Source organism: Onychostoma macrolepis, chromosome 10 (genome assembly GCF_012432095.1).
Source record: "Onychostoma macrolepis isolate SWU-2019 chromosome 10, ASM1243209v1, whole genome shotgun sequence".
Lineage (NCBI taxonomy): Eukaryota > Metazoa > Chordata > Actinopteri > Cypriniformes > Cyprinidae > Onychostoma > Onychostoma macrolepis.
The window spans coordinates 13710462-13736151 of record NC_081164.1 but is presented as its reverse complement, the minus strand read 5'-3'; the positions used below and the strand labels follow the sequence as shown (position 1 = coordinate 13736151).

The 25690-nt window shown below is 37.1% G+C and overlaps 1 protein-coding gene across 2 annotated transcripts in view; it reads left to right on the top strand.

The window, feature by feature from the left end:
- The window catches only part of efnb3a (ephrin-B3a), a 38488-nt gene extending 13910 nt beyond the window's left edge, over positions 1 to 24578 (top strand). For both annotated transcript variants that reach the window (XM_058788668.1, XM_058788666.1), the window contains 4 exons: positions 98 to 393; positions 18207 to 18299; positions 18481 to 18543; positions 20108 to 24578. In XM_058788668.1, coding sequence (XP_058644651.1) covers positions 98 to 393; positions 18207 to 18299; positions 18481 to 18543; positions 20108 to 20538 — 883 coding nt within the window. In that variant the 3' untranslated portion in view covers positions 20539 to 24578. The remainder of the gene's footprint in view (positions 1 to 97; positions 394 to 18206; positions 18300 to 18480; positions 18544 to 20107) is intronic.
- Positions 24579 to 25690: the final 1112 nt, after the last annotated feature.

Here is a 25690-nt window from a genome sequence, read left to right as displayed (position 1 = left end):
GCAAATATCAAACTGTCAATCTCAGTTTCCATGGAAACGATCATTCCTCATTTGTCTGTCACTCACACTTCATCTCTCTCTTTCTCTAATTCTACAGGTTTGGAGATGAGAGGGGATACATACTCTACCCTCAAATAGGGGATCGTTTGGATCTCGTTTGTCCTGCCACGAGTCCATCGGGGCCGAACTCTCCTCCTGAGTATGAGTATTATAAACTGTACCTGGTGTCCTCACGAGAGCAGGCCGACAGGTGTGAGGTGATGGGCGCCCCGAACCTGTTGCTCACCTGCGACAAACCCAACAGCGATATGAGGTTTACCATCAAGTTCCAGGAGTATTCGCCCAACCTGTGGGGTCACGAATTCAAGAACTTACGAGACTATTACATCATAGGTAAGTGTGTGTGTGTTAACCAATATCGCAATATAGTACAGTTTTGGACAAAAGCATTTATTTGTGGGAATCATTTCCGTATTTTGGGTCCTCTCCATCTAGCTATGCAAAAGTTAGCAACACATGTTCGAGGCATAATGTTCCTTGGTACTCAAGTTGATAACACAGGTTCAAGCCTGGTCATATTTCATCATTTTAATTTTCAATTTCTTGTTTTTTGTGCTTTATTAAAGCTATCAGCCCACAAGCCAAATTCATCCCACATATTGTTATCTTGCGCCCTCGTTAAATGTTAGGAATAATTTATCTACTCATCCAACCCACAAATCAATTCTTCACAAAAAAAAAAAAAAAAGATATTCTCACAGTTCGTAATTCGTTTTCTTCATTTTAAGTAAAATCATGGCCATCTTTTACTAATTTGTTCCCTCATTTTAATTCAATCGTTACCATGTTTTAACTAAATTTAGATGAGGGAACAAATTACTACAAAGTACTCATAAATTAACAAAAACAAGGGAAAGAATTGTAAATGTGGCCACAATATCGCTGAAATTAGGAATGAAATGCCCATGAATTAATTAGTCATGGGAACAAAAATCACATTAAATAATTTTATCTTGAAGTTTTGTAGGATTTTTATAGCACACAACCTTTCTCAAACTTCTTGTAAAAGATTGTAGGTCCCACTTTATATTAAGTGGCCTTAACTATTATGTACTTACATCAAGAAATAAGTACAGTGTACTTAATGTGTTCATATTGTGGTGCAAAACAATTTTGCTGCTATTGAGGTGGGATACGGGTAAGGTTAGGGACAGGTTTGGTGGTCTGGGTAGGTTTAAGGGTGGGTTAAGGTGTAAGGGATGGGTCAACAGTGTAATTATAAATGTAGTTACAGAAATTAATTACAGATGTAACTATATGCTGTTATTTTTTAAAATATAAGTACATAGTAGTTAAGGCAACTTAATATAGTGTGACCTGATTTCTATACTGTATATATAAAGTAAAAGCTGTCAGTTAGTTTGAATTTGAGACCCCTGATTCATAATATTAAATATTAAAAATAGAGTTTAAAGTCCAAAAATTAAGATTGCAAGTAAAGTGATAATTTCCGCTATAAAAATGATTTGAATGGACAAACATTTTTAGGGAATATTTGCTAATAACCCAAGTGCAATAATACCACGCGGCAGCCGCAGGGGTTCTGTCCCATCAAATTTACCTCATAGTTGCTCCACCAATAGATGAATCCATCGATAAAACACAGAATATGTGTGTGTGTTTCTGTTTGTTCCCTAGGGAAATCACTTTTAATTAACCTAAGTTGGCAGTTGTTAATTTCTACAATATGCCTGTAATGAGAAAGAGAAAGACAGAGCGTTGGGTGCTGTGCGGTTTTGCACACGCTTGTGATTATGTGGATCTTAATTGGCTGTAATGGGCCTGTGAGACTCAAGGGCATTTAAGAGCAGCTAGTCACAACAGCCGACCAATGGCAAACACACTCACGCACATACACACTGTGCCTTTCCCTTCCCAAATATCCACGTATGGTGTCTGCGCTGTCATAAATCACGGATGTAAACTGTTTATGTGTTTTAATATAGGATAAAAGCACCGCTTATTAGTGTAGGTTTTTGCGCTTTCGTCCTGTTGTGTGAGGCTGCGAGTGATGCTTTTAGCTGGTGCTTGTTTCCCCTGTGATCTGCACTGTTTGAAGCTGAGATCTTCTCCCTGCTGAGTGTGTATCAGAGTGTATCAAACGCTCCGAGCTCTTTTGTCAAAACTTTGATCACTGGGCGCTAACTGAGTTCCCAGGGGAGCACTTTACCCTAAAAAGCGTTCAAAAAACCCACTGCATTAGAATCCCTCTCCAAAAACCTCCCCTTTTACCATCATATTCTCCAAAGCACATTCTCGCATAGTCAATAATTCACAATAGTAGTGTGAGCTCTTGCCTCGTTGCATCGCTGTCTATATTAATGGTAAAATTAAGTGTATTACCTTGGACTTACATGTACGGCTTTGTTTGCCCGTCCTACAGCTGCTCGTTGATATTTCGACTTTGGAGCAGCAGAGTTTGCATGCGCGTGTGTGTGTGTGTTTGTCACACTGGATTAGACTTGTGGTAAGGGGCTGTTAATTATTGAAAAGGTCTTGTTGGTTTATTTATCAAGGTTAAACTGAAATATTAGAGATGAACCTTACTCCCACCCTAACCGGTGTGTGTGTGTGTGTGTGTGTGTGTGCACGTTTTTGTGACGAACGAGGACATAAATTTGTATAATGACAAGGGTATAACATAGGTATTACAAGGAGAAGGTGACTTTTCAGGACATTGCCCCATGTCCCCACTTTTCAAAACGCTTAGAGTGTATTGAAAATCTGAAATAGCACAAAGTTTCCTGTAAGGGGTAGGGTTAGGTGTAGGGTTGGTGTAGGACAATAGCACATACAGCAAGTACACTATAAAAACCATTACGCCTATGGGATGTCCCCACTTTTCACAAAAACAAACTTGTGTGTGTGTGTGTCACAGTGTGATACTGCAAACGAGTGGCGCGATGCAGCAAAATGAGAACACTCCCGTTATAGTCAATAAAAGTACATTGTCTGCAAGTGAGCAACATCATTTAGATTTATATTTAAGGCATAAAATTATACGTAGATTTAAGATTTAACATTTTACATTTAGATTGTAACACTTCAAATTAAGATTCAGATTAAAAATTTGAATTTAGATTTTAATAATACTTAAGATTTAGATTATTTTAGATTTGTACTTCCATTTAAGATTTAGATTGCATTTATCTTTAACATTTAAGATTTTGAATTAAGATTCTGATTTAAAATTTGAATTCAGATTTTTTTTTTTTAGATTTAAGATTTGAGTTACATTTAGCATTAACACTTAATTATTTTTTTATTTAAGACTCAAATTTACAATTTGAATATAGATTTTTAAATTTAAGATTCAGATTACATTTAGATTTATCATTTAAGATTTTATTTTAGGATTCAGATTTAAAATGTGCATTTAGATGTATGATTTATATTAATTTATAAGATTTAGGTTGATTCTAGATTTGTACTTGGATTTAAAAATAATTTTAACACTTAAGATTCAAATTACATTTAGATTTAATGCAAGATTTTGATTTAAGATTCAGCTATAAAATTTATAATGTTGTTTTTTTTTTTTTTTTTTAAGATTTGTACATTTTAGATGTTAATACAATATTTTGATTTAAAAGACAGTTTTTTGTTATTTCACCACTTGAATGTATTTTAATATTTTTTTTATATTTATTTGATGATAAAATTACAATTAAGTAATAAGGTAACACTTTATTTTAAGGTGTCCTTGTTGCACGTTACATGCACTTACTATTATAAGAACAATAAATTATGCATACTGTAATTACATGCAAATAACCTTAAACCAAACCCTAATCCTGACCCTAACCATATAGTAAGCACATGCAGTTAATTAATATTACTCAGTACTTAAATTACACTGTAATTACACTGTAACAAGGACACGTTAAATTAAAGTGTAACCAGTAATAATTTTAATATAAAATTATTCAACATACAAAAAAAAAAAAAAAAACTTTTTGTTGCTAAAATTGGTCAGTTTTTGTTCTTAATACTGGGACGCCATTTTTCAACCCACAACATTTAGCACCCCATACTTACTTGCAAAGTAGAAATTTGAGAGGTTTTCCCAGCTCGTATGCACACTTTAACGCATGCCATTACATTTACGTATTTTTAGCGGCAACATTTAGCATACCTTGCTGCACAGTTTGAAGCCATGTCAAAATCAAAACCATACTGTTTAATTTCACACAGATGCCGCTGCTCTCTGAGTTCCAAAGTTCAGTGTTTGTGGTTGTGTGTTTGTGTGTGTCTGCCATGCTGAGCCAGTGAGCTTGCCATCTGATGGCTATGAGTAGTGACAGGTCCCTCCCAAACTAGGTCAGCAATCAGAGCCCCTTGCCACACTACAGTTGGTGTGTAAACGTGTGTGTGTGCGCCATGTGTGTGTGTGTGTCACAGCGTATAGTCTGTGTTTATCCCTGTGAATGTGTCCATTTGAATTTCCAGCTCTATTTCGATTTCTGCATGTGTCGGCTTGATCTGAGCGATCTGTGTGTGTGTGTGTGTGCTTATATTCTCCTGATAAAGATCACGCTGTAGGTCTCAGGTTAATGGGATATAGACGGTTTAACACAGTGATTCATTAACCTTCTGGCATCTGCAGCTGCGCTTAAAGTCATTAAGTACACAAACACACACACACATATACATAAAAACACACAAACAAACCCACACCTGACCTTGTGTAAATGTAGAACCATTCAAAGTGAGTCTTACAAACATACGATCTTCGTAAAAAACCCTATGGACACTGTGGCTCGTGTGTTTATTTCTTTTAATTTGATTTGTACATTACTAAACTTTCTACACAGCTAGGTATAATGCACACAGTGGCATCAGACATAGCACACACACACACACACACACACACACACAGCAGCAGTAGGGGTGAATAAAGGCTCTTTTGATGGATGGACGTGTGAGCAGAGGGAGGGAGATTATGGTGTGAGGGATTGTGGGAATTCTCCTCACCAGCTGTTCACTAGAGACAGGGAGAGAGAAGATGAAGGGATTGAGGGGATGGATGGAGAGAATGGAGTGAGAGAAAGAGAATGGAGAAATCGGATGGTTATGTAGGTGAAGGCTCTGTGAAGGAGAAATGGAAATAATATTGAATATAAACACACACACACTGGCTACACTCACACAGCAGCACAACACAGTTTGTTTTAAACAAAGTTATCGTTCAGAAGTTTGGGGTTTTGAAAATCTTCACGAAGGCTGCAGCCTGCATTCATTAAATTACATTTCTCTATTTAAAAACATTTTTATATGTCATTTATTCCTGTAAATAAGCTGATTTTTCAGCGGCAATTACTACATTTTTCAGTGTCACATGATCCTTTAGAAATCTGATTTGCTTTTCAAGAACCATTACTTATTATTATTATTATTATTAATGTTGAAAACAGTGGTGCTGCTTAATATTTTTGTGGATTCTTTTTTTACAGGATTCTTTGATGAATAGAAAGCAGTTTTTAAACAGAACATTAGAAACCTTTTCACTTTTGATCAATTTAATATATCCTTGCCAAATAAAAGTATTGATTTCTCTCAAAAATAAAACTTACTGTACCCTAAACGTTTGAACAGTATTTTCAATGTTGAAATGAGTGACAAACAGCTTTTGCAACCAAACTGAGTCTCTTTCATTTGTTAAAAACAGTTAAAAAATAAATAAATAAATAAAATGGTATAAAAGACAGCATCTTTGATACTTACAGGTGATATTACAGCTATCATGAGAAAAGAAAAGGGAACAAGAAAGCCTGACTTTGGCTATTTGTTCTTACAGAGTATTTGATCCGCTTTTGTAATATGCTGTGTGAACAGATTTATTTAGAATTTAAAGTCATGCCTGTTTTGTAAATACAGTTGTCAATCCCAAACACTGTCTGCATGAAAACAACTATTCGCATACAGTGCAAAGAAAGACTTCTTAGTGAAACATTAATTAATTAGTCTTTTTTGGCTTGTTTTTTAGTAAAAATATCAAGCAATTTAGAAAATAAGAAATGAAAACAAGACAAATTTACTTCAGAAGCAACACTGCATAAGTTATTAAGACTTGTTTTCATAGACAATGCACTGCACTGGCAGATGTTTTCAGCTTGTTTATACTTATGCTACGTTCCACACAGCTTGAAACTCTGAATTTTCCCACCTCCTACTTAAAAATAATGACTGGAACAACACTCAAGAAGCATCGTTTCCAGACTGCAGTACATTGTCTGAAAACAAGATATTTCAAATACGTGTTATTCTTTCGGGCATATTGTTGTGGTCTAAACACAAGGTGAGATTTAATGACTTTTGACCTTATCAGGACTGATTCTTGATGTAGGCTCTCTTGCGTTTGGTTGAGACTGTGATTCACAGGGCCCTGTGTGTGTTGTCAGGTTCTATTTCCACATCCCATCCATTCCATCCCTCCCAGACCATTGACACACTTCTGAGAGGTGCTATTAGTCAACCTATTAAGATAATTACCTCAGAGGAAACGAGACAGAGAAAGAGACAGCCCTCCTCCGACATACAGCGCCTTTGTATTTGTATTCATGGATCCAATCCATTTGAATTTCCTCTTTATTGACCAGAAAATGAGATGGACAATGACAGAGAGTAGCCAGTGCTCTAAAAATCTCCATAATACAATTTATGCACTATATTCCAAGTCTGAAGCCATGGAAGGTTTTAGAAGACTTGCCATATAGTGCACAAGTTGCTATTTTAAATACATTCTCATCTTGACTGAATTACAAATTATATAAAACAATGTCTAGGTCTATGGATATCTCAGTAGCCATTGTTCATTCCGTCATCAAGAAGTACAAGCTATATCACACCAACCAGACATTGAGTAGAAAGCTTGTTCTTCAAAACTCTGAAGAAGGAGAGTTGCGTATGGTCAACAGTGGCTTTGAAGAAGCCCCAGAGTTCAATAACCAAGAATAAAATATAAAGTCAATCATATCAAGAGCTCTGGCCTACATGGGGTGGTGGTACAAAAGAAGCCATTACTCGGAGAGAACCATGTTGGGAGAAAAAATATATCATAATGCAGACCTAGAAAAGATATTGTGGTCAGATGAGACCAAGGTAGAGCTTTTGAACAGAATTCAAAGGTGCAGGGCTCACGCTGCCCACACCTTAAAACACCATACCTGCAGTGAAGTATGCTTGTGTAGCATCATGCTGTGGGCCATTTTTGACCAGCAGGGACTTGGCATCTTGTTAAAATGGAGTGAAGACTGCATTGTGCCAAAACACAGGGAAACACTGCAGGTGAACCTGAGCCAGTGCTGAAAAACTCAAGCTCTGAGATCAGTGCCTCGATGTAATCTCGGGGAATGGGAAGATGGAGTATGTATGCTAATAAAGATATCTCCATTGTTTCCTTTAAGAATATTTGTAGTATACAACAACATGACACTAAAATAACTAGATTTGCATTTCCAGAAAAAAAATAACATCGCTTGCAAGGCGTAAATTTAATTCCACATCAGAGGTGCTTTGGCACTATGATATTCAGCACGCACAAGCTATGAATAAAACACATATATTGCACTTTCAGATGGCTAAATGCAAGAAAGAATCCCAGTTTCAATTCATTATGCTCCTTTTTATTATTTGACTAGTCGACTAGTCATCATGTATCTGATATAAAAGCATTTCTTCAGTCATTTACATCTCACACTGTGACTTTTTTGTCACACAATTGCCGAATTATATCTCCTAACTAACACTTTATTTCTTGTAATTGAACTTCATATCTTGCATTGTGAGCTGTTTTTCAGAATTTTGACTTTTTCTCGTAAATCTGAGTGCATATGTAAGGAATAATTGACAACGAGCCGTTGAATTATTAGAAAAATAATGCACAGCCAAGGTGGTGAAGTTAAGTTATGTGAAGTTATTTTCTAATAGCTAATTCAACAGACCAGAGTCAATTATTCTGCTTATACTACGGTAACCACACCTCAAATATTGTTCAGATGTTGTATTTCAGGACATTTGTCAGGTTTTTGTCCTTAAAACGCTCATGTGGGTTAAGAATAATTTCTTATGCATCTCATCCAACATGTCCTAATTCCAATATGTCATTTTAGACCTAGCAACGGAGGCATGAGCAGTTTATAATGAAGTTATTAGAGCGAGAGAGAGATTAAGCGTGTGTGAATTACCTTAGACTTTCAACATGGTTCGGCAACAGCGTGTCTACTCATAGCTAAAATGTAAGACTTATAGACTTATAAAACAGCGCCTTATTGCCTCGCTTATCAACCTAACTTTGTGGCAAAAACATGGAGATAATTTGGGATTTTTATCCTATTGTTTGCTATATTTATTTGCTTGGTCATTGACTTTGTGGGTTTTGGTTCTTTTGCTGTTGTATTCTGTAAGTACCTTCGAAATATCTGAAATCGTTTGGCGAACTTAAACACCGTTTGGCGTACGTTTCCCTGAAAATAATTGCACACCTTAGAACCTTTGTCAGCCAATCAGATTCAAGCATTCAAAACAACGTTTCAGCATCATTACTTCAGTGTCATGTGATCCTTCAGAAATCATTCTAATATGCTGCTTTGCTGCTCAAGAAACATTTCTGATTATTATCAACAGTTGTGTGCTTTGTGGAAAATGTCATACTTTTTTTTCAGGATTCTTTGATAAACAAAGTTCAAAAGAACAGCATTTATTCAAAGTAGAAGCACTCTTTACTGTCACTTTTGACGAATTTAATGCAGCCTTGCTGAATAAAAGTATTCATTTCTTTCTGACCACAAAGTTTGGAACAATAGTGTATTTGAAAGTTTATAAAGACGCTCTCAAAGCTGATATTATCTACAAAGAAATGTTTGAATGCGGTTCGTATGTAAAGCAGGTTTAAGCTGAATTAATCGCAGACGTTTGTGGGGAAGCACTGTAATTAATTCAGAGCTGAAGTGCTTAATGTACATCTGATAAGTATATAGACACACGCACATCTTTCTAAAGACAGCAGACTACGGAAACTGTCACAGGCTGTTTTATCGTGCATATAGAAAAGTTTCAAGATTTGTTTTTGAAATGTCTTATATTGCACATTTTATATTAGTCAAATTGAGTGGAATGATCCGCTTTTTTCCCAAGGAGATTACAGGTTTTCCTCTGGTTTATGATGTTTAAAATCATTTCCACACATTAGCCAGATTTAGAGGAAATATCAACCTTGAAAAAAGGTTTTTGCCAATAGGGATGATGCTTTCATTAATTATAAATACGCTTTCAGAACCATGTTTGCTGTCAGCTGGCGATGAATAAGGACTGCTGCTGTCTGAAATATGCATATTTCATGATGTTAATGTATAGCACTTTAGTCCGCATCAAGCTGTGGGCAGATCCATGGAGATCTGCGATGTCTACTGCGGTACCTCATCAGCGCAGAGTTCATAGAGTTTCTCTCTCTCTCCCTCTCCCATCTCCCTCCTCTTTAACTGTTCCCCGCGCCCCCACCTCCACGCTGCTGGCTGCGGGCTGACTCAGATGTCAGAGCGCGTTATTTCAGCACGCTGATTCTCAATAATGTGTCTTTATCTCGGCTCTTTGTGGTACAAGGTTTTGGTGGTGGGGCCGCACTGGGATTTGGATGAGGGAGGAGGAACCGCGGAGCAGTAATGAGTTCTCGTTTTGTTAATGCCTCTCCACACCTCTTCAAACATGCATCATATACTCACCTCCAACATGGGGACAGAGATTTCACACTGCTGAATATGCAGTTTGAGTTCGCTGTGTGGGTTTTGTCTGAAAGTGTGAGGGTGTGTGTGTGTATAAACGCGGCATTGATGTTAGACAGGTAGTATGTGCGGGATCTGCTGTTGTCGGCGTCTGATTGACAGGTGTGCTTGCGCTTTAAAAGCTGTTTAAAAGTGAGACAGTAGATCTGTTTTCTGCCTTCCTTTTCTTGTCCTCGTCTCTCCAGCTCCTCCAAACATTATTGACATGAACATGACCTAGAAAAACCTTTACCATCTCACTCAGATTGTTCCTTCGGAGTCATTCCCGCTCTCGCTTCACTTCTCTGTACCTTGGAGAAACCTGTCAAGAACCTGTCCAGGTCTTGTCTGGCCTTCCAAAAAATTTAATAAAGTAATAAGAAATTGCATTTTTCATTAAATAAATAAATAAGTAAAAAAATAAAACAATTAATTAATTAATTAATTCTATGTTCAAGACCATTAAGATGTTTTGCATTGTGATTTTCATTTTCAGGACAATAGAAAAGAGCAACGAATGAATCATCATGTATAAATACCTCCCAAATTTAAATAATATTTAAAAGCCTTATTAAAATAATGATATTCTGAGAACAAGTATCTTTATTTATTCATTTATTTCTTCTTCTTCTTCTTGTTATTTATCTTTAAAAAAATTAAGATAATGTCACAATCCAAAAAAATCTTAATTAAATTATTTTGATTTTAGAGTGAATGAAATATGGACTGGACATTTTTGTAATAGATTTTGTGAGAACCCACACATATAATAGAATATAATATGATCAGAATATAATCTGAATGCATTATGGTGATGAGAATTTGTAAATCTTAATAGTCCTTCTTTCTTTTTATTATTAGGATGAAATATGACCTGGACATTCTTCACCACTCTGTATGTCTCTCTCTCTTCTTTTCCCTTTTATTAAACTCTCTTAAATTAGACTGTGGCCTCTCACCTTTCTCATCCACTGTCCTTCACTCCCACATGCTGTTCTATCTTTTACTCATCTCATCTCTATCCCTCTCTCTCTCTCTATTATCTATCCCCGTTTAGATCATTAATTCTTAATGTTGCCTCATGAAAATGTCCATTAAAAGCAGCACTGAAAGTACAAAATGCAGGGATTCACTTGAATTTTTGACCAGTCCCTGTGATTATTTAACCAAGTTTACAAGAACCCTTACAGAACCTCTGCCACCTAAGTGTCTCTCGTCTGAGCTGCAGGGAGCAGCAGGCCTGGACAGTGCACTTAACTAGGAGGGAGTTATGTCTTGTTTCATTAGTTGTGGCTGGATTTATTACTCTGGCTGTGAGTTTATGACCTTGTTAAAGAAATAGTTTGGTATTTTGTTGTTGTGATAGTAGAAGAGTCTGAGTTATGTCCCTGTCGCCATTCTGTTCTGTGCACCGCAGGGGTCGCAGCTTTGTGCGCGGTCTGGACATTTCTGCACTGAGCTGCTGGATGGGTCAGTCATTAAAACAGGATAACCCACTGTGTGTGTGTGTGCACGTGTGTGTGGGGAGAGGATGTCAGACAGGATTAGCTGTTAATACCTGTCAATTGCTCACCAAAGATGACATTTAAGATTACAGCTGTGGGATTTTAGCCCTGTTTCCATAGGGACTGAACTGTCACTCAGGGTGTGTGTCAGGCAGCCACATGCTGCCTTCAAGACAAGCCGGAATAACGGACGTCACTACGATGTTGTTATTACCGCTGGAGATACTTGAGATTTTATTTGAGCCTTGACTTGGAGGCGTTAATTAAAGAATCACAGTGGAAGAAAATTGGTATTTGTCATAATTAAACACCCCATGACATTGCTAGACAAGTGCAGTTCGTTTGTTTGTTTGTCTGTTTTTCTTTATGACATTTCATATTCAACCAGGAAGTTGGGAAGGGACATATTAAAGGGCAGAATAAAGAAAGGTTTGAAACAACATTATAGGGCGAATAAATGATGACAGAATCTTGATTTTGGGTGAACTATCCTTTTAAGCTATTCATCCAATCACTGCACAGCTCAGTGAAGCAATTGAACAACTGTTCCTCATAAACGCGCTCACTTAGTTCATCACATCTGTGTAGCGGCAGATGAAAGAGACTTGTTTAACCACAATCCACTGCATGACAGGACTTTATGTGTTACAGATCACAGCAACAGGCCCGAAAACCAGAACATCTGAACTCTATTGCAAAGTTCATTGCATTCCCACAGTCAAAAGGTGAGGTTTCAGGTCCAATATGGTTTTGACCTTTGGAAAATAGTTTATGTTCCCATCTTCCAGCTTCAGGACACACTAAAGAAAGCTGTTTGGCAAATAAGCAGTAAGGGGTAATCCTACAATGTTTAGTGCCACTGAAAAATAATGTGATGCTGAAAAAAGTTTCACTTCAAAATTGCTAGTAAATTTGATTTGATTCCTTTAAAATTTGAAATGATTCCTTGTTTCCAAAGTGTTGGCAATTAAGAATCAATTACTAAAATTGGAATCAATTCCATCGAAGAGAATCAATTCCGCTTTAATAGCCTCTTAGTCATTTAGTAATAGTGATGATAAGTTGGATTCGTTTCCACAAATCAGTTCTTTCAGACAGTTTGTTTCAATGATTCTGTCAAAAAAAATAAGTTATTTTATGGTGAGTAGACGTGATTTGTAAAAGGAAGGTAGCCATCATAACATAGTCACAGCAACTCCATTCTTTAAAAAAAGAAAAGAAAAAGAATCAGAAACAACAGTGAAGAATTGATTCCAGAGTTAATTCCAGAGCCAGGAATTCCAAAACTTTGGAATTAAACAGCTCTAAACCCTAAAAACTAAAATTGTATTTTCGTGTAATAGTTTTGTTTTGTTTTGTTTTGATTACAACTTTGAAAAACTGTTTTTTTTTTACAGTGTATCTTTCAGCAAATCAGGTGGCCAATAATTAATATTCATAAGGCAAAGTGAAAAAGTTTATAATGAGATTCCCATACTTTTCAGATCACTTACTATGTCCCTATGTTACACTGAGCTACATTTAAAAAGTGATTTCCCGAGGTGTCCTTGAACAGTCCCGCTCTGGCGTGGTTTTGTCGGAGATATTTTCTGTCATTGGAAGGCCTCTTCTCTATGTTGGAATGTGTTCTCACATAATCTCTCACACACCCACAGTGTGTCTCATATTGCGTGCTGCCCCCTTTAGGCCTGCCCTGGCACAGCTGCAGGATAATGAGGTCATGGAGGCCCTCTTGCCAGCAGGAACTTGAGCTTACTTAGGGAAAATTACTCTGGGTTTGTGCAGCCCAAACAGATTGTGCTAATTCCTAGTGGGCTGAAAAGGTTGACTTGGCCGCTGGCCTTATTTGTCGGGGTTTAAAACCATCTTTTCGAGCTGTTGTTGCTCCCATCGCTGGTCATCGTGGGTCAATCCCCTTTTCTCAGGTGGGGGTTGTGTAGGGGGCTGGGGAATTTTGGGAGAGGGGTGGAGCGGATCAGTATGTGGGTCGTTTCAAAATGTTCAGGACAGTTTTTTTCCTTCATCTCAGTTCCAGACATGCTTTTCTGTACATCACCGCAGATCATCGTCTCAATTACCGAAGTCATCCGTTGTTCTCTCTCGTCTGTGATTTTTCGACTGCTCGGGAGAACATGTAGACTGTAAAGTCTGCACTGCAGTGTGTGTCATGTCTGCTTTTCATCTTCCTTTTAAACCCACGGCCTCTTGTCTACCACAACTATCATAAGAACCATCCAGAATACTGTTTTTCTACGCCCACTCACCTTTCTGCTCACCCTCTTCCTCTTTTTTCTCGTAGTTCCTTCTAGGGATGTCAGAAATGCAGGTACTTTGGTACCAAGTCAATGATAAACTGCAGACTCAATGTATTTATAGCTCCGTTTTACAGCTGCTTTCAAATACTCACATCCAAATGTTTTTGTGATTATAAAAATGAATTAAATCATTAATAAAATATGAATACATATACAAAATATAATAAACTAGTCATATGTAATAAATACATATACAAAATATAATAAACTTATCGTTTCACTAGATAAGGCCCTTATTCCTCAGCTGGGATCATGTAGAGCCCTTTGAAGCTGCTTTGAAACTGCAATTTGGACCTTCAACCCATTGGCTACCATTGAAGTCCACTATATGGAGAAAAATCCTGGAATGTTTTCCTCAAAAAAATTAATTTCTTTTCAGCTGAAGAAAGAAAGACTTGTTTGGAAGTTAACTAATCCTTTTATTGATCAATATAAAAGCTACATGCCTTTTTCGTTTAATTTGTTAATAATTATATATTTATTTTGCTTTCTAAGTAAAGTGTCTTGTTCATTAGCATATTAGTTTTTGATGTGGTAACAAAATTGGCATCAAGAATCATGAAACCTTGACTACTGACATTTTGGTATCACGACAACCCTAGGTAACTCTTTGTTCCTCTCTCTGCTGATCAAGTTCAGCTTTTACACCTTTACTCAACATCTCTGCATCCCTAGAGGGAGAAAAGAGAGAGCGAGGGAGGTGAGGAACACAATGAGAGCCATTAGGTGATGAATCATTTTTTTTCTACACCTCCAGTGTGTTGACTAATGACTGCTGTGAGCACTAAAAAGGTCATGTTTTTTTGGATTCGGTCCATGAGTGTGTGTTAGTGTGTATTTCTGTGTGTTTACATGTGAGGGGGGTGAATTTTTTATATGTTGTGTGTATTCTCTAAGGATTATTCTTTATTTAAGTCAGTTTTGGGTAAATGTAATATTTGGCTTTATTGTAAGAGGCTCTTTGGATGAAATCCAAGGGTTTCATCATTGTTCTTGATTTTAACATAAATTTGTTGTAATGTTTTTGACATTTTTTAGGCGAATTGCAAAGTTTTGAAATTCATGAATTTGAAAGAGGTTTTCTGGGTTTAATTCAAGTTGCTCCATGGACAGCACCTGTGTCATGCTGTCGATTGCCACAGAAAATCACTGTGTTTTCAGTAGTGCACTTATAATGGAGGTCTGTGGGGCAAGGCATTCTACCAGAACAGATTAAAATATTTTTTTTTTTAAATCTTCCCCCGAGTTCATAGAAGAGGCCCACATAACCTTCAAGATTTGAAGACTCTGTGGAAGAATGGGCCAAAATCACACCTGAGCAATGCATGCAACGTTTCTCCATCCAGGAGGCATCTTGAAGCTGTCATTACCAACAAAGGCTTTTGTGCAGAGTATTAAATAAATTTCAGTAGTTCAATACTTTTTCCCTTATTACACATAACTTCATTTCTGAACTTAGTTGTTTTGTTTTATTTGTATGTATGGATTACTTGGGTTGTTACCGACATCTGGTGAAAATTCCATGTCAATAGAACCTTTAGAAATATATTTACTGGGAAAAATGGTGACGTGTTCAATACTTATTTTACCCACTGTATATGTTAAATGATACTAACCTTGTCTGCTCAAAGTTACATTAACTTTTTCACTCATGTATACCCAATAATACCATGAAGTCACTGTTTACAAAGACAAGAAGTACACTACCATTCAAAAGTTTAAGGTCAGAAAGATGTTTTTAATAATTAATGCTTCTATTTATCACAGATGCATTCAATTCATCAAAAGTGACAGTAAAGGCATTTCTAATGTTGCAAAAGATTTCTATTCCAAATAAATGCTGTTATTTTGATTTCTATTCATCAAAGAATTCTGAAAATGTACATAATGCAGCTCTACTGTTTTTAACACTGATAATTAAGAGAAATGTTTCTTGAGCTGCAAACCGGCATATAAAAATGATTTCTGAAGGATTCGACACTGAAGACTGGAGAAATGATGCTAAAAAAAAATTCACAATATTACTGTTTACTGTATTTTTGGAGCAAATAAATGCAGCCTTGTTGAGCATAAGAAACATTTTTAAATGACAAGAGGTTCATCAGCCTCACTTCATTTAAAAGGATTATTTAGATACTTTATAGCTTAAATCAAACACACATTTATAGAGAAGTTAGAATATAAGAATTAATATAAGCGCATTGCAAGAGCATTGTCATAAACACAATTCGTTTATTTAATTTTTTTCTCTAATTGAATTTGGGTGGTTACTGAAAGCATGTCACGGATGCTGTCGATAGAGCTTAATTTGTATTGAATTCAGAAAATATCCTAAATCTGTGGCTGACATCATTGCACAAAAGTGCTTTGAACATAAACTTCAAATTCATTAGCCAGCCGGCAAATATGGAGCCCAGCCTCAGTTCCTTGTTATCAAGCTTCACATAAAAAAATAAAACTGTTACCCTCAAGCAGAAAAACTATTGAATGTTTGCTGGCACCCCTCATCGTCATGTGCTCCTCGGCCGTCTGCCGTAATGTTTTCCTAAGAACATAATAATCGAGGTATTTTGGATGGGAAAAGTCTTTGAAACGTGAGCGCTGTGGTTTCCGAGCGCTGCAGATTAACTACGGTGTGTCATTCAGGGGTTCAATAAAATATTGAATGGATCGAATACAAAGTGTTTCTGCAATGAAGAATTCAATATCGTCCTATTTGGAAAGGAAAATAAGTTTAAAGATGAAGCTCTTTGTACCATGGGGATGGAGCTCGAACATTGTTTGAATGCAGTATTCAGTGCCTGGATGCTGAGTTATTCAGACTTACATGGATAAAGTACCAAGTTTTTCAGAGGGGCGCCTCACCTATGAAATATTTAGTAATGTGAAGGCTAGAAGATGCAATGACTGTGTGTGTATGTGCACGCTGAGGGATGATTGTATACATGGTTAAAAGGCAACATAGTTGCGGTCGAGTCTCTGTTATTCCTGAGAGACAGTTTCCTATATACAACGCAGCCTGGAGAGAGAGGCAAGTACTAAATAGGCAAGAAGCAATGCTAGAAAGTGTGCTGGCATACAGGAACGCATCCTGTGTGGACGACCACCTCAGTCGCAATGACAAGCTCAAAGCAACATGTGCATTGACATGGAAATAACATATTGACTTCCAAAGCAACCTTTTGTGTTTGTCTATTTAATGATTTACCGACACAATCTTAATTTTGGAATTTGTTCTCTGCAAACAGCAAGAGCTGATAAAATGTAAAAACTGTAACTTGAATGCAATGTAAGTCGCTTTGGATAAAAGCGTCTGCTAAATGCGTAAATGTAAAATGTAAAATGTAAACATTGATTTTTCATTTATTTTAATTGATTTGATTCATTTTTTAATTAACTGGCAACAATAATTTTACTTATATTTTGCAACAAAAGTGATAATGACTGAATTAAACTCATATCAATTTGAACTTCATTAAACTGACATTAACTTAAATTAATTAGAAAGTACATTTACATTACATAAAGTCATTTTTCAAGAAATGGTGAGTGAAAGCAGCGTTGAGCCTTCAAAAGATGTTGATCGTCAACTGCAGGAGGTCAAATTAAATATAACATGAGCTGTTTGTTTTCTGTTCATCTTATAAGATTTGTGAAGCTTTTACAAAAAATGGGACTTCCCTGATTTGTGAGATTTTGTTTTGTATAATCAGGCATTAAACAAACATCAAAAACAGAGTTGTTTATAAAGGTTGAGCTTAATGAATGCACTCAAAATTAAGAAAATGGATTGAGTTTATTTATTTCCCCTCATGCTGCAGAAGTGAATCAAATGATATGACTTCTAGGGTTTCAGGATTGTGTGTGAAACATGGAAATCAGCTAAATGTTGTTTTTAGAATTTTTTTAATTACCAGTTTTTAAATGACATTTTAGTTCAAAATTATGGAGTAACTTTCAAGTAAAATGGTTAGTCTATAATGTTGTACCACAAGCTAATTTTCTATCACAATTATGATGCATTCATGATATAGTAATCCAGTCTGAAAAGCTATTTTGTAATGTGTATTGTTTAAAATAAACCTAACTTGACTTACTACAATGAAACAAATGTCACTTGAACAGATTATATCAAAACTTGTATCATTTTAATTGCTTGATAGTTGAGACCTGCTAAAATTACAGTTTTAAGGGGGGATACAGAAATGTGATTTGTTTAAAAAAAAAAATGCTTCATTTCATGCTATGTTATGTTAGTCTGTCATGAATGTCTCATAGTTATCACAACACGAATATGGATTTGTGCCTCTGATAAATAACTTAAAAAGTAATTGGACACCAGTGTGTTCTGTATTCATAGAAATTGCCAGTTACACAGTTATGCTTGATTTTCCTTTATATGAGTGAGTGGCTGCACATTGCTGTGAAGTAATGGGGAGTCATAAACCAGTGTTTTATTGCTAAGTCAGAGAGTTCCAGTCAGCCGTCATTTCACACCAATGGAAATGCTGAAAGAACCTTGATATTGATATTGTGGTTTTTTTTTTTCTTTCATCTTTTTTCCAAAGCTACCTCTGACGGAACAAAAGAAGGGATCGACAGCATGAGAGGAGGCGTTTGTGTGACGCGAGGGATGAAGCTGGTTCTCAAAGTGGGACAGAGTGAGTATCATCATCACCTCCAAAAACACATCAATGAATGAACCTAAGCAATGAAACGGAGTCAAAAATCAATAAACATTGTGTCAACACTTGCTCCTGTTCATAATTGAAGCAATTGAACTTTGCATCAAAATGTTCTGATTGTTTTTCATCATATAATCACTTTGTTTTTCTTTCATAGCTGCATATGGCCTTCCCCCAAAACCCAAACCTGATCCAGGCCGTCCCAGCAACAGAATCCCAGGTAAGAGTCAGAAATAATGCGGGACACTTTCACATTCGCTTATAAGCTTAACCCTGGCTTAACATCTGTTTTTTAACCCAGGATTAAGGCCACTTTTAATCCTGTGTTAAGCAATGTTTCACTTTTGTCATTTTGAAAAGATGTTAGCACTGCACCTGGATTATGAAACCTTGCCGTAGAGGTACTAACCCAGTTACGGAGTGAAACAGCAAAAATGTTTAGTAACAGACAGCCAATCAGCCAAACCAATAATGGTTGCTTCATTAAATTTTCACTTTTTTATTGTTTATTTTTATTGGCCTTTTTCCTTTACTGTATAGGACAGTGGACAGTTGACAGGAAAGTGGAGGGAGAGAGAAGGGAAATGGGTTCGGTACATGACCCAAGTCAGACTCAAACCTGGGTCCCTGTGAACATAACAGTTCCGTATGTCATGAGTAACACGCACTCATGAAATATTCAAGGACTTTTTGCAGTTACACATTTTTTACACTGTTTTGTTTTAGTGCCTGGAGGAAACAGTTAAGCGATGGTTAATGCTTCTCTGCGTTATCCTTTTCATGTTTGTCTTTATTTTGTAGGTTTTAAAAAACTTTACAGCAGATTTTTGTGAAGTTTCAATTGATGTATAAATCTCATAGATATGCGAATTGCGTGTTTGTAAATGAACTAAAACTAACTATTAAAAAGCTATTTTTGTTCATTGAAATGAAGCTGAAATAAAACATAAATATTAGATGAAAAACATTAACTACAAAATATTTGTAAAATTACTAAAATAAAACAAATTTAATAATCTCTACTGAAATAATTTTGTATTAAAGCAAAATAAAAATAAAAAGCATGCAAAGCAAAATAACTCAAATTGAAAATAATAAAAGCTTATTCAAAATAATAATTATTATTAATTATAACTATTTGAGCTTTCCTGTAGCTCAAATAGTAGAGCATGGCGCTAGCAACGCCAAGATCATGGGTTCGATTCCCAGGGAAAGCAAGAGCTGATAAAATGTAAAAACTGTAACTTCAATGCAATGTAAGTCGCTTTGGATAAAAGCGTCTGCTAAATGCATAAATGTAAATGTAATGTAAATGTAATAATAAATATTGTAATAGTATATAAATAATAACTATAATCGCACTAAAATAGAATGTTAACCCAGGTTCAGAAAGATCCCAAGTAAACAATTTTTATTATGAAAATTGTTGTTAATTATTTCTTTCAGCTGCATTTACGTATTAACCTTGATGCCATAGATATGCATATGCATCTGTTGTCATGTCTCGTGCGTTTTGTAATAGATTTTTTTTTTAAACTTAGAGACTGTTTAAACTTGTAGACTGCACTGGTTGATCTCCATAAGGTAAATATTTGAGAAACCAGCAGTGTTGAAGCCAAACACAAGGCACATTTGAACTCAAGCCGGAAGAAATCAAAGCTAGTTATGGATTAAATCGAATCTAATCTAAATGCTATCAGGATGTTTGTCGTAGAAGATAAATCCAAAAAGCAAGTGAGCTTCAGAAGTCGGGTCGTTGATTTATCAGCTCTTTTATGTTTCAGATACAGAAAGTGGCTCTAAAGCAGGTGATGGAGGTGAGGCCGGAGAGAGGGGAGACAGCGGCACCGTGTCCGTCTCTAACATCGCCCTAATCGCCGGCGGTGCTGGGGGAGCCTTCATCCTCCTGATCACCGTAGTGATCGCTGTCGTGTGTTACCGGCGACGGAAAGCCAAGCACGCCGAAACTCACCACCCAGCCCTTACGCTCTCCTCTCTTACCCCAAAGAGAGGTAGCTCCTGCGGGGCGGCTACGGGGGCTGGCGGGGGCAACAATAATGGCTCAGAGCCCAGTGATATCATCATTCCCCTGCGGACCTCTGACTCGGCGTACTGCCCCCATTACGAAAAAGTCAGCGGCGATTACGGACACCCCGTCTACATCGTTCAAGAGATGCCTCCTCAGAGTCCATCCAATATTTACTACAAAGTATGAGATCAGCGAACACGCAGACAACCCGTCCAGAATTTATGGTACCACACACACATGCGCTGTGTGTCCAAGTGACTCTATATTTAAGAGCCTATACGCGATACTAGAACTTGGATGTGAAGTTGAGTTCTAGGAAAGTGGTTAATCCAGCTTTTATGTCATAGCATTTATTTACAAGTGTGTTTGTGTGTGTGTGTGTGTGTGTGTGTGTGTGTGTGTGTCTGAGGCGGGTGGATCACGGATTTCACATGTACTCAGGTGCAAGTGAATGTACGTCACACACTTGTTGGAGATGAGTTTACACGTCCATTCTGATGGTTGAAATTGAGTTATTGTGCTTATCCTCAAAACCAAACAGTAGAGAGTGATTCATAAAAAAGAATACCTGTATAAATAATATAAGTAGTTCTTACATTTTTACCCTCTGGGGGGAAATTCACTAAGAAAGTGCACTGGCTGATTGCGTCGTTTATTTGCACATGCATTGTTTTAGTGGTCTATTCACTCAATGAAAACAATAAAAACATGCCCAAAAGATCTAAACACCATCTCCACGCCACAATTCGCCACCTGCGGACTGGTGCAATCTGCTGTACTTTACTGGGACTGTACAGTATCGATAAGATCTAGAAATCTAGATTCTTTAAAATGCCAAAAACGGTTTTGACTAGATATGTTTCCATTTCAAAAGCTTTTTTCATTATTTGATCATCATTTGATGAATTAACGTTGCCATTGTCACTATATATTTTACACAATCATCTTTTTTAAATATTAGCTCATTCGCGTCTTTTTAGGCGGTTTTGGATACCAGATGTCTTCTGACAGGATCTGGTGAAGATACCGAATTCAGTATTCCTTGCGCTTTGGAACAATCTAAAAAATTTTAGTGTAGTTGGCAGAATCAAGATTTTTTGGCTTAGTTGGATCTATTATAGAATGTTTGTGCATTCTAAAATAAGGCTTGTTTGTGCGGAAAAGGAAAAAATTATGTAATAATTCAATGAAATTTTTTAAACACTATTCACTAAGCACTTGTTAAACTGGATTGTGGGTGGCTAGTGAATGAGACTCTGTGTGTACCGGGCGCAAAAGTAGTGCAACTGTTTAGTGAATTCACCCTCTTTATTTTGTTTTTCTCAGTTCATCTGATTGTAAATGTCTGTCTTTTCTGAACTCGGACCTCCATCTGATTTATTTATTAAGCATCAAAGAAACAGTTTTTCATTCCTTCCACTTCATCAGCTTCCTATCGCAACTCCTCAGCGCCTGCTTGTTTGTTTTTGAGGTTTTTTAAACATTTTTATGTGAGCAGCAGGATTCGCATGTGGAGGAGGTGTGGACGGATGATCGACCGTTTCAGATGGAGACTCTTCTGAGATTTCCAAGAGGTTGGAGGTCAAAGTTAAGTGGTCAAAGAAAAACCCCTCAGCGCAGCACGGGAGTCCTCTCGTGATGATTTGAGGGCTTCTCGCTCTTTGCCCGGCCTTTTGAAGTACTGTATACGCCATGATAAACTGCTCACTTACCCTAGACACACAATGCCAAATTATACACACTTAACACGCATATCCACATTACAGCAGTTTGTGTTTTCATGTGTTAACCACCCCCCCAGATGGACTCCAGCTGTGCATTGGTATGTTGCTCAGAGCATTGTGGTTCAGGCCGAAGACAGTAGGACTAAGACAGCCAATGCCACTGTGCATCTAAATGAACTCAATCACAAACTCTCCACATCCTCTTGAGTGTTACACATATTCGTTGCTTGGTTACAATCGCGTCTCGACTCTCGTTATCACATTTCGGGCAATGTCTCCAAACCATCTCTGACATTATCACCCTGTGCCAGCTTGAGGCTTCAGGTCCAAGGTTCACCTGAGTTATTTCACTGGATGAGACATGACATCAACATGAGATGTAAGAAGAGACAGTATGTTACCGGCCGGAGTGACCTGAGCTTTCTGGTTCAGACTTCTCTCTGTCCGTGTTGATTTAAGGATTTCTTGCTGCCATTACCACAAATGACTAACAACCAGAAATGGCACCTTTATCATTTTACTTATTTCTGTGAATGTATTTTTTTTATGTTTTTGTTCTTCCCATTTCATTACTTTCGACAGTGTTAATTCGTTTGTAGATTGAGCAAATGAGAGTAATCTAAATGAAGGAAAAACAAATGCAGTTTTATCCAACCTACCCTGCTTGTGTCTGTGGTAACCTTCGATGGTAACTAGCATTGGGAACTGTAAGGAATTATCAATTGTGGTTCTGATTCCCCTTAACTGCGCCATTGACTATTCTTTCAGTACTTCTGAAAAAAAGACATTTGGGAGGGTGGGGAAATAAGAGATGTGATTTTTATTGCATTTACTGTCCTTATCAGTCTGTTGCCAAATGATGGACTTTTCACAGAGTTTTTAATGGTGACATAAATTGAATCCAATAATTAGTCCTAACTGTGTATTAAATAAAAACTAAACATCAAAAAAGTGGTAAGATTTTCCATTTTCATATTTTTAACATCATTAATTTGTTTTTATAAAATACAACCAATTACAAAAACACAATGTGTATCTTTATCTGCACATTGTCATATGAATATTGAGTCGGGAACCACACTGAGTTGTCACACAAGCCTTAAGATGAAAATAACATACGTAAGCGAGTCATTTGTTTGGGAATCAGACTACACTGGTCATCCTGTATGTGTTTAAATCACTTAAGGCATAAAATCTTCGAAAGACATTGATTTTTAGTAGCAAGTAAATTGAATATCTACGAGCAGAACTTTATTCAGCTTTGTTTTTGAGTTATGTTTGCGAAATAACTGATACTTGTTAATTCTGAATGGACGGGATATTTTTTCACTGCATATACTGTATTTTCCAGATTTTTTTTTTTTCTGGTGCACAACCATTTACAACGGCTGCATCCGAAATCGCATATTCTCTTGAGTAGGTACTTATTTTGAATAAGTAATTACTTCGACCACTAAAAAAGTGTGTTCTATGTAGTATGAATGTCAACTTGATGTACTACATACATGAAAGTTGCTTTGCCTCACTGCCATTCACAAATCTTCCCCCGTGGCCTCATGGGAGAGTGTCCATCGTATACACGCTTCAGAATCTTGCCGGAAGTAGCAGGTCATCCGGGTACTTTTTCCCTACTGTTTTATGAGTATTGTGAATTTGTCCCATACTCTTTTTCACCTATTATATAGTAGGAAATTATCCGATTTTGGATGCAGCCAGAGACTGTTGTGTCATTATTTGAATGAGTTTTTATACTGTGGTATTCAAGAGAGATGCATTTCTGAACTACTGACTCCTGCAATCCTGAAGGAACCATTGTCAGGCTTTTTCATACTTTTTTTTTTGGTGTTTCTTTGTAAATGTATAATTTCTCCTTCACACCAGCATCATGTGATATACTCTGCTGCCTAAATTTGAAAAGATGTAAATCACTCCCTCGGCTAGCCAGGCCATGGGTTAGGCCGGATTTAGTTTTTTCTTTGTCCAGCTTCTCTGTTTAGCAAAGGCGAGCCATCTGGCCTGGTTAATGTTGACCTAAGCCACCCAAAGCATTTCAATACCTACCAAAAAATTCCAATAGTAACCACACAATGACACCAAACCCTGTTTTAGCATTTTACATTTTACATAGTCATTCAGTACTGATTGTTACACTTTTATTTGTTTACATTTGTCAGCTAATCTAAATTCATAATTTGAAATGCCTTGATACTGAGTTGTGATAAAGACTGTTTCTAACTAACTCCACAGTATAAACAATGCTGATTTCAAGAGGACATTTTCAGTGTTTTAAAAATCCAGATGTACTGGACAGGAGTTGATGTACGGACTATGTTATAAAAACACTGAGACAATGTTAAATAAATGTTAATATGTTTAAAAGATGTTGAGATTAGACGTTGGGGTAAAACTGTTTGGTGCACCTGTTCCCTTACTCTCTTTTTCTTTTTCTCTCTTTCCAACCCAGACACTCTATCAAATAAACAGTACATTCCATGCAGTAAAACTCACTGATAAAACAAAAAAACTCGCCTCTGAGCTGGTTTATCGTGGCTATCATTCACCTTTATATCAGTGGTTCTCAAACCTCCCAGAGGGTGTTTTTACCATACTTGTTGTTTTATGCTGTTTTTGGCATTTCTTTGTTAGATTTCCCTCTTTACTTATTCCTTCTCGCTCACTTGATCTCATAATATCTTCCCACATTCCATCTCTGTTGTTACTCTGTTTGTCCATTGACTCGATACGGTTCGCTGCTGGCTCATAATAAGTGCTGGATGACATCACTGGCATTTTAATGGCACAATCACTCCCTTTCCCTCCCGGTTTCGTTCGTTCTGTCTTCCTTCTTGGTTCATCTCTCTATATCAGTGTTTGATGTGTTGCCCCCGTCAAGTCCGGGCACTAAATCAAATGGGCACTTTGACAGGCGCCGTAAAAACCCCTCACTACCAAAACCCCACATGACCCTTCACAGTATAGTCGTAAGAACCGATGGCTGCTGCATTCGAGCGTCTGTTTGTTCTTGAAACAGACTCTGGCGGAGTGTGATAGAGTTGTTTTTCAGTCCAATAATATCCACGCCAGCAGGCCACTGACAGGCTGTCGGAGACGAAGCTGTTAAGACAGAAGCGCAAGCGCATTTGGACACACATGCTTTGATTCGAGATATTGTTACGTTATCAGTTTCATAATCATTCATTTTCTCTCGGTTCATTCACCAGGAGATTAAACGGATCCCTTCAATTCAAATATTTATTCAGAATCTGTACCCCTCTCCACTGACAGACTCTTCTGCCCAAAACCGTAGAGTTATTAAAGCGGTTCCAGCACAATATGACATTATAGTCAAATTTAAATGCAGAAATATTTTCCCATACTCCTCTGAGGCTCTGCGTGTGATTGACAGGTCGTATCATACGGTGTGTACTCCTCTTTCTCTGAAACTCACCTTCGCTCTGCTAATGGCCGCCTGAGGGGAGAGGGTCCGTCTGGGCCTCATAGATAGCGTAACTGTGTGTGCCCGTGTTTGTTTTCATTCGGCTGTTTGTGTGTGCGGAGCGTTTGCCAGTGAATTGTAGGGTTGGCTGGAAGCGAGAGGTTAGCATTGAATCCTT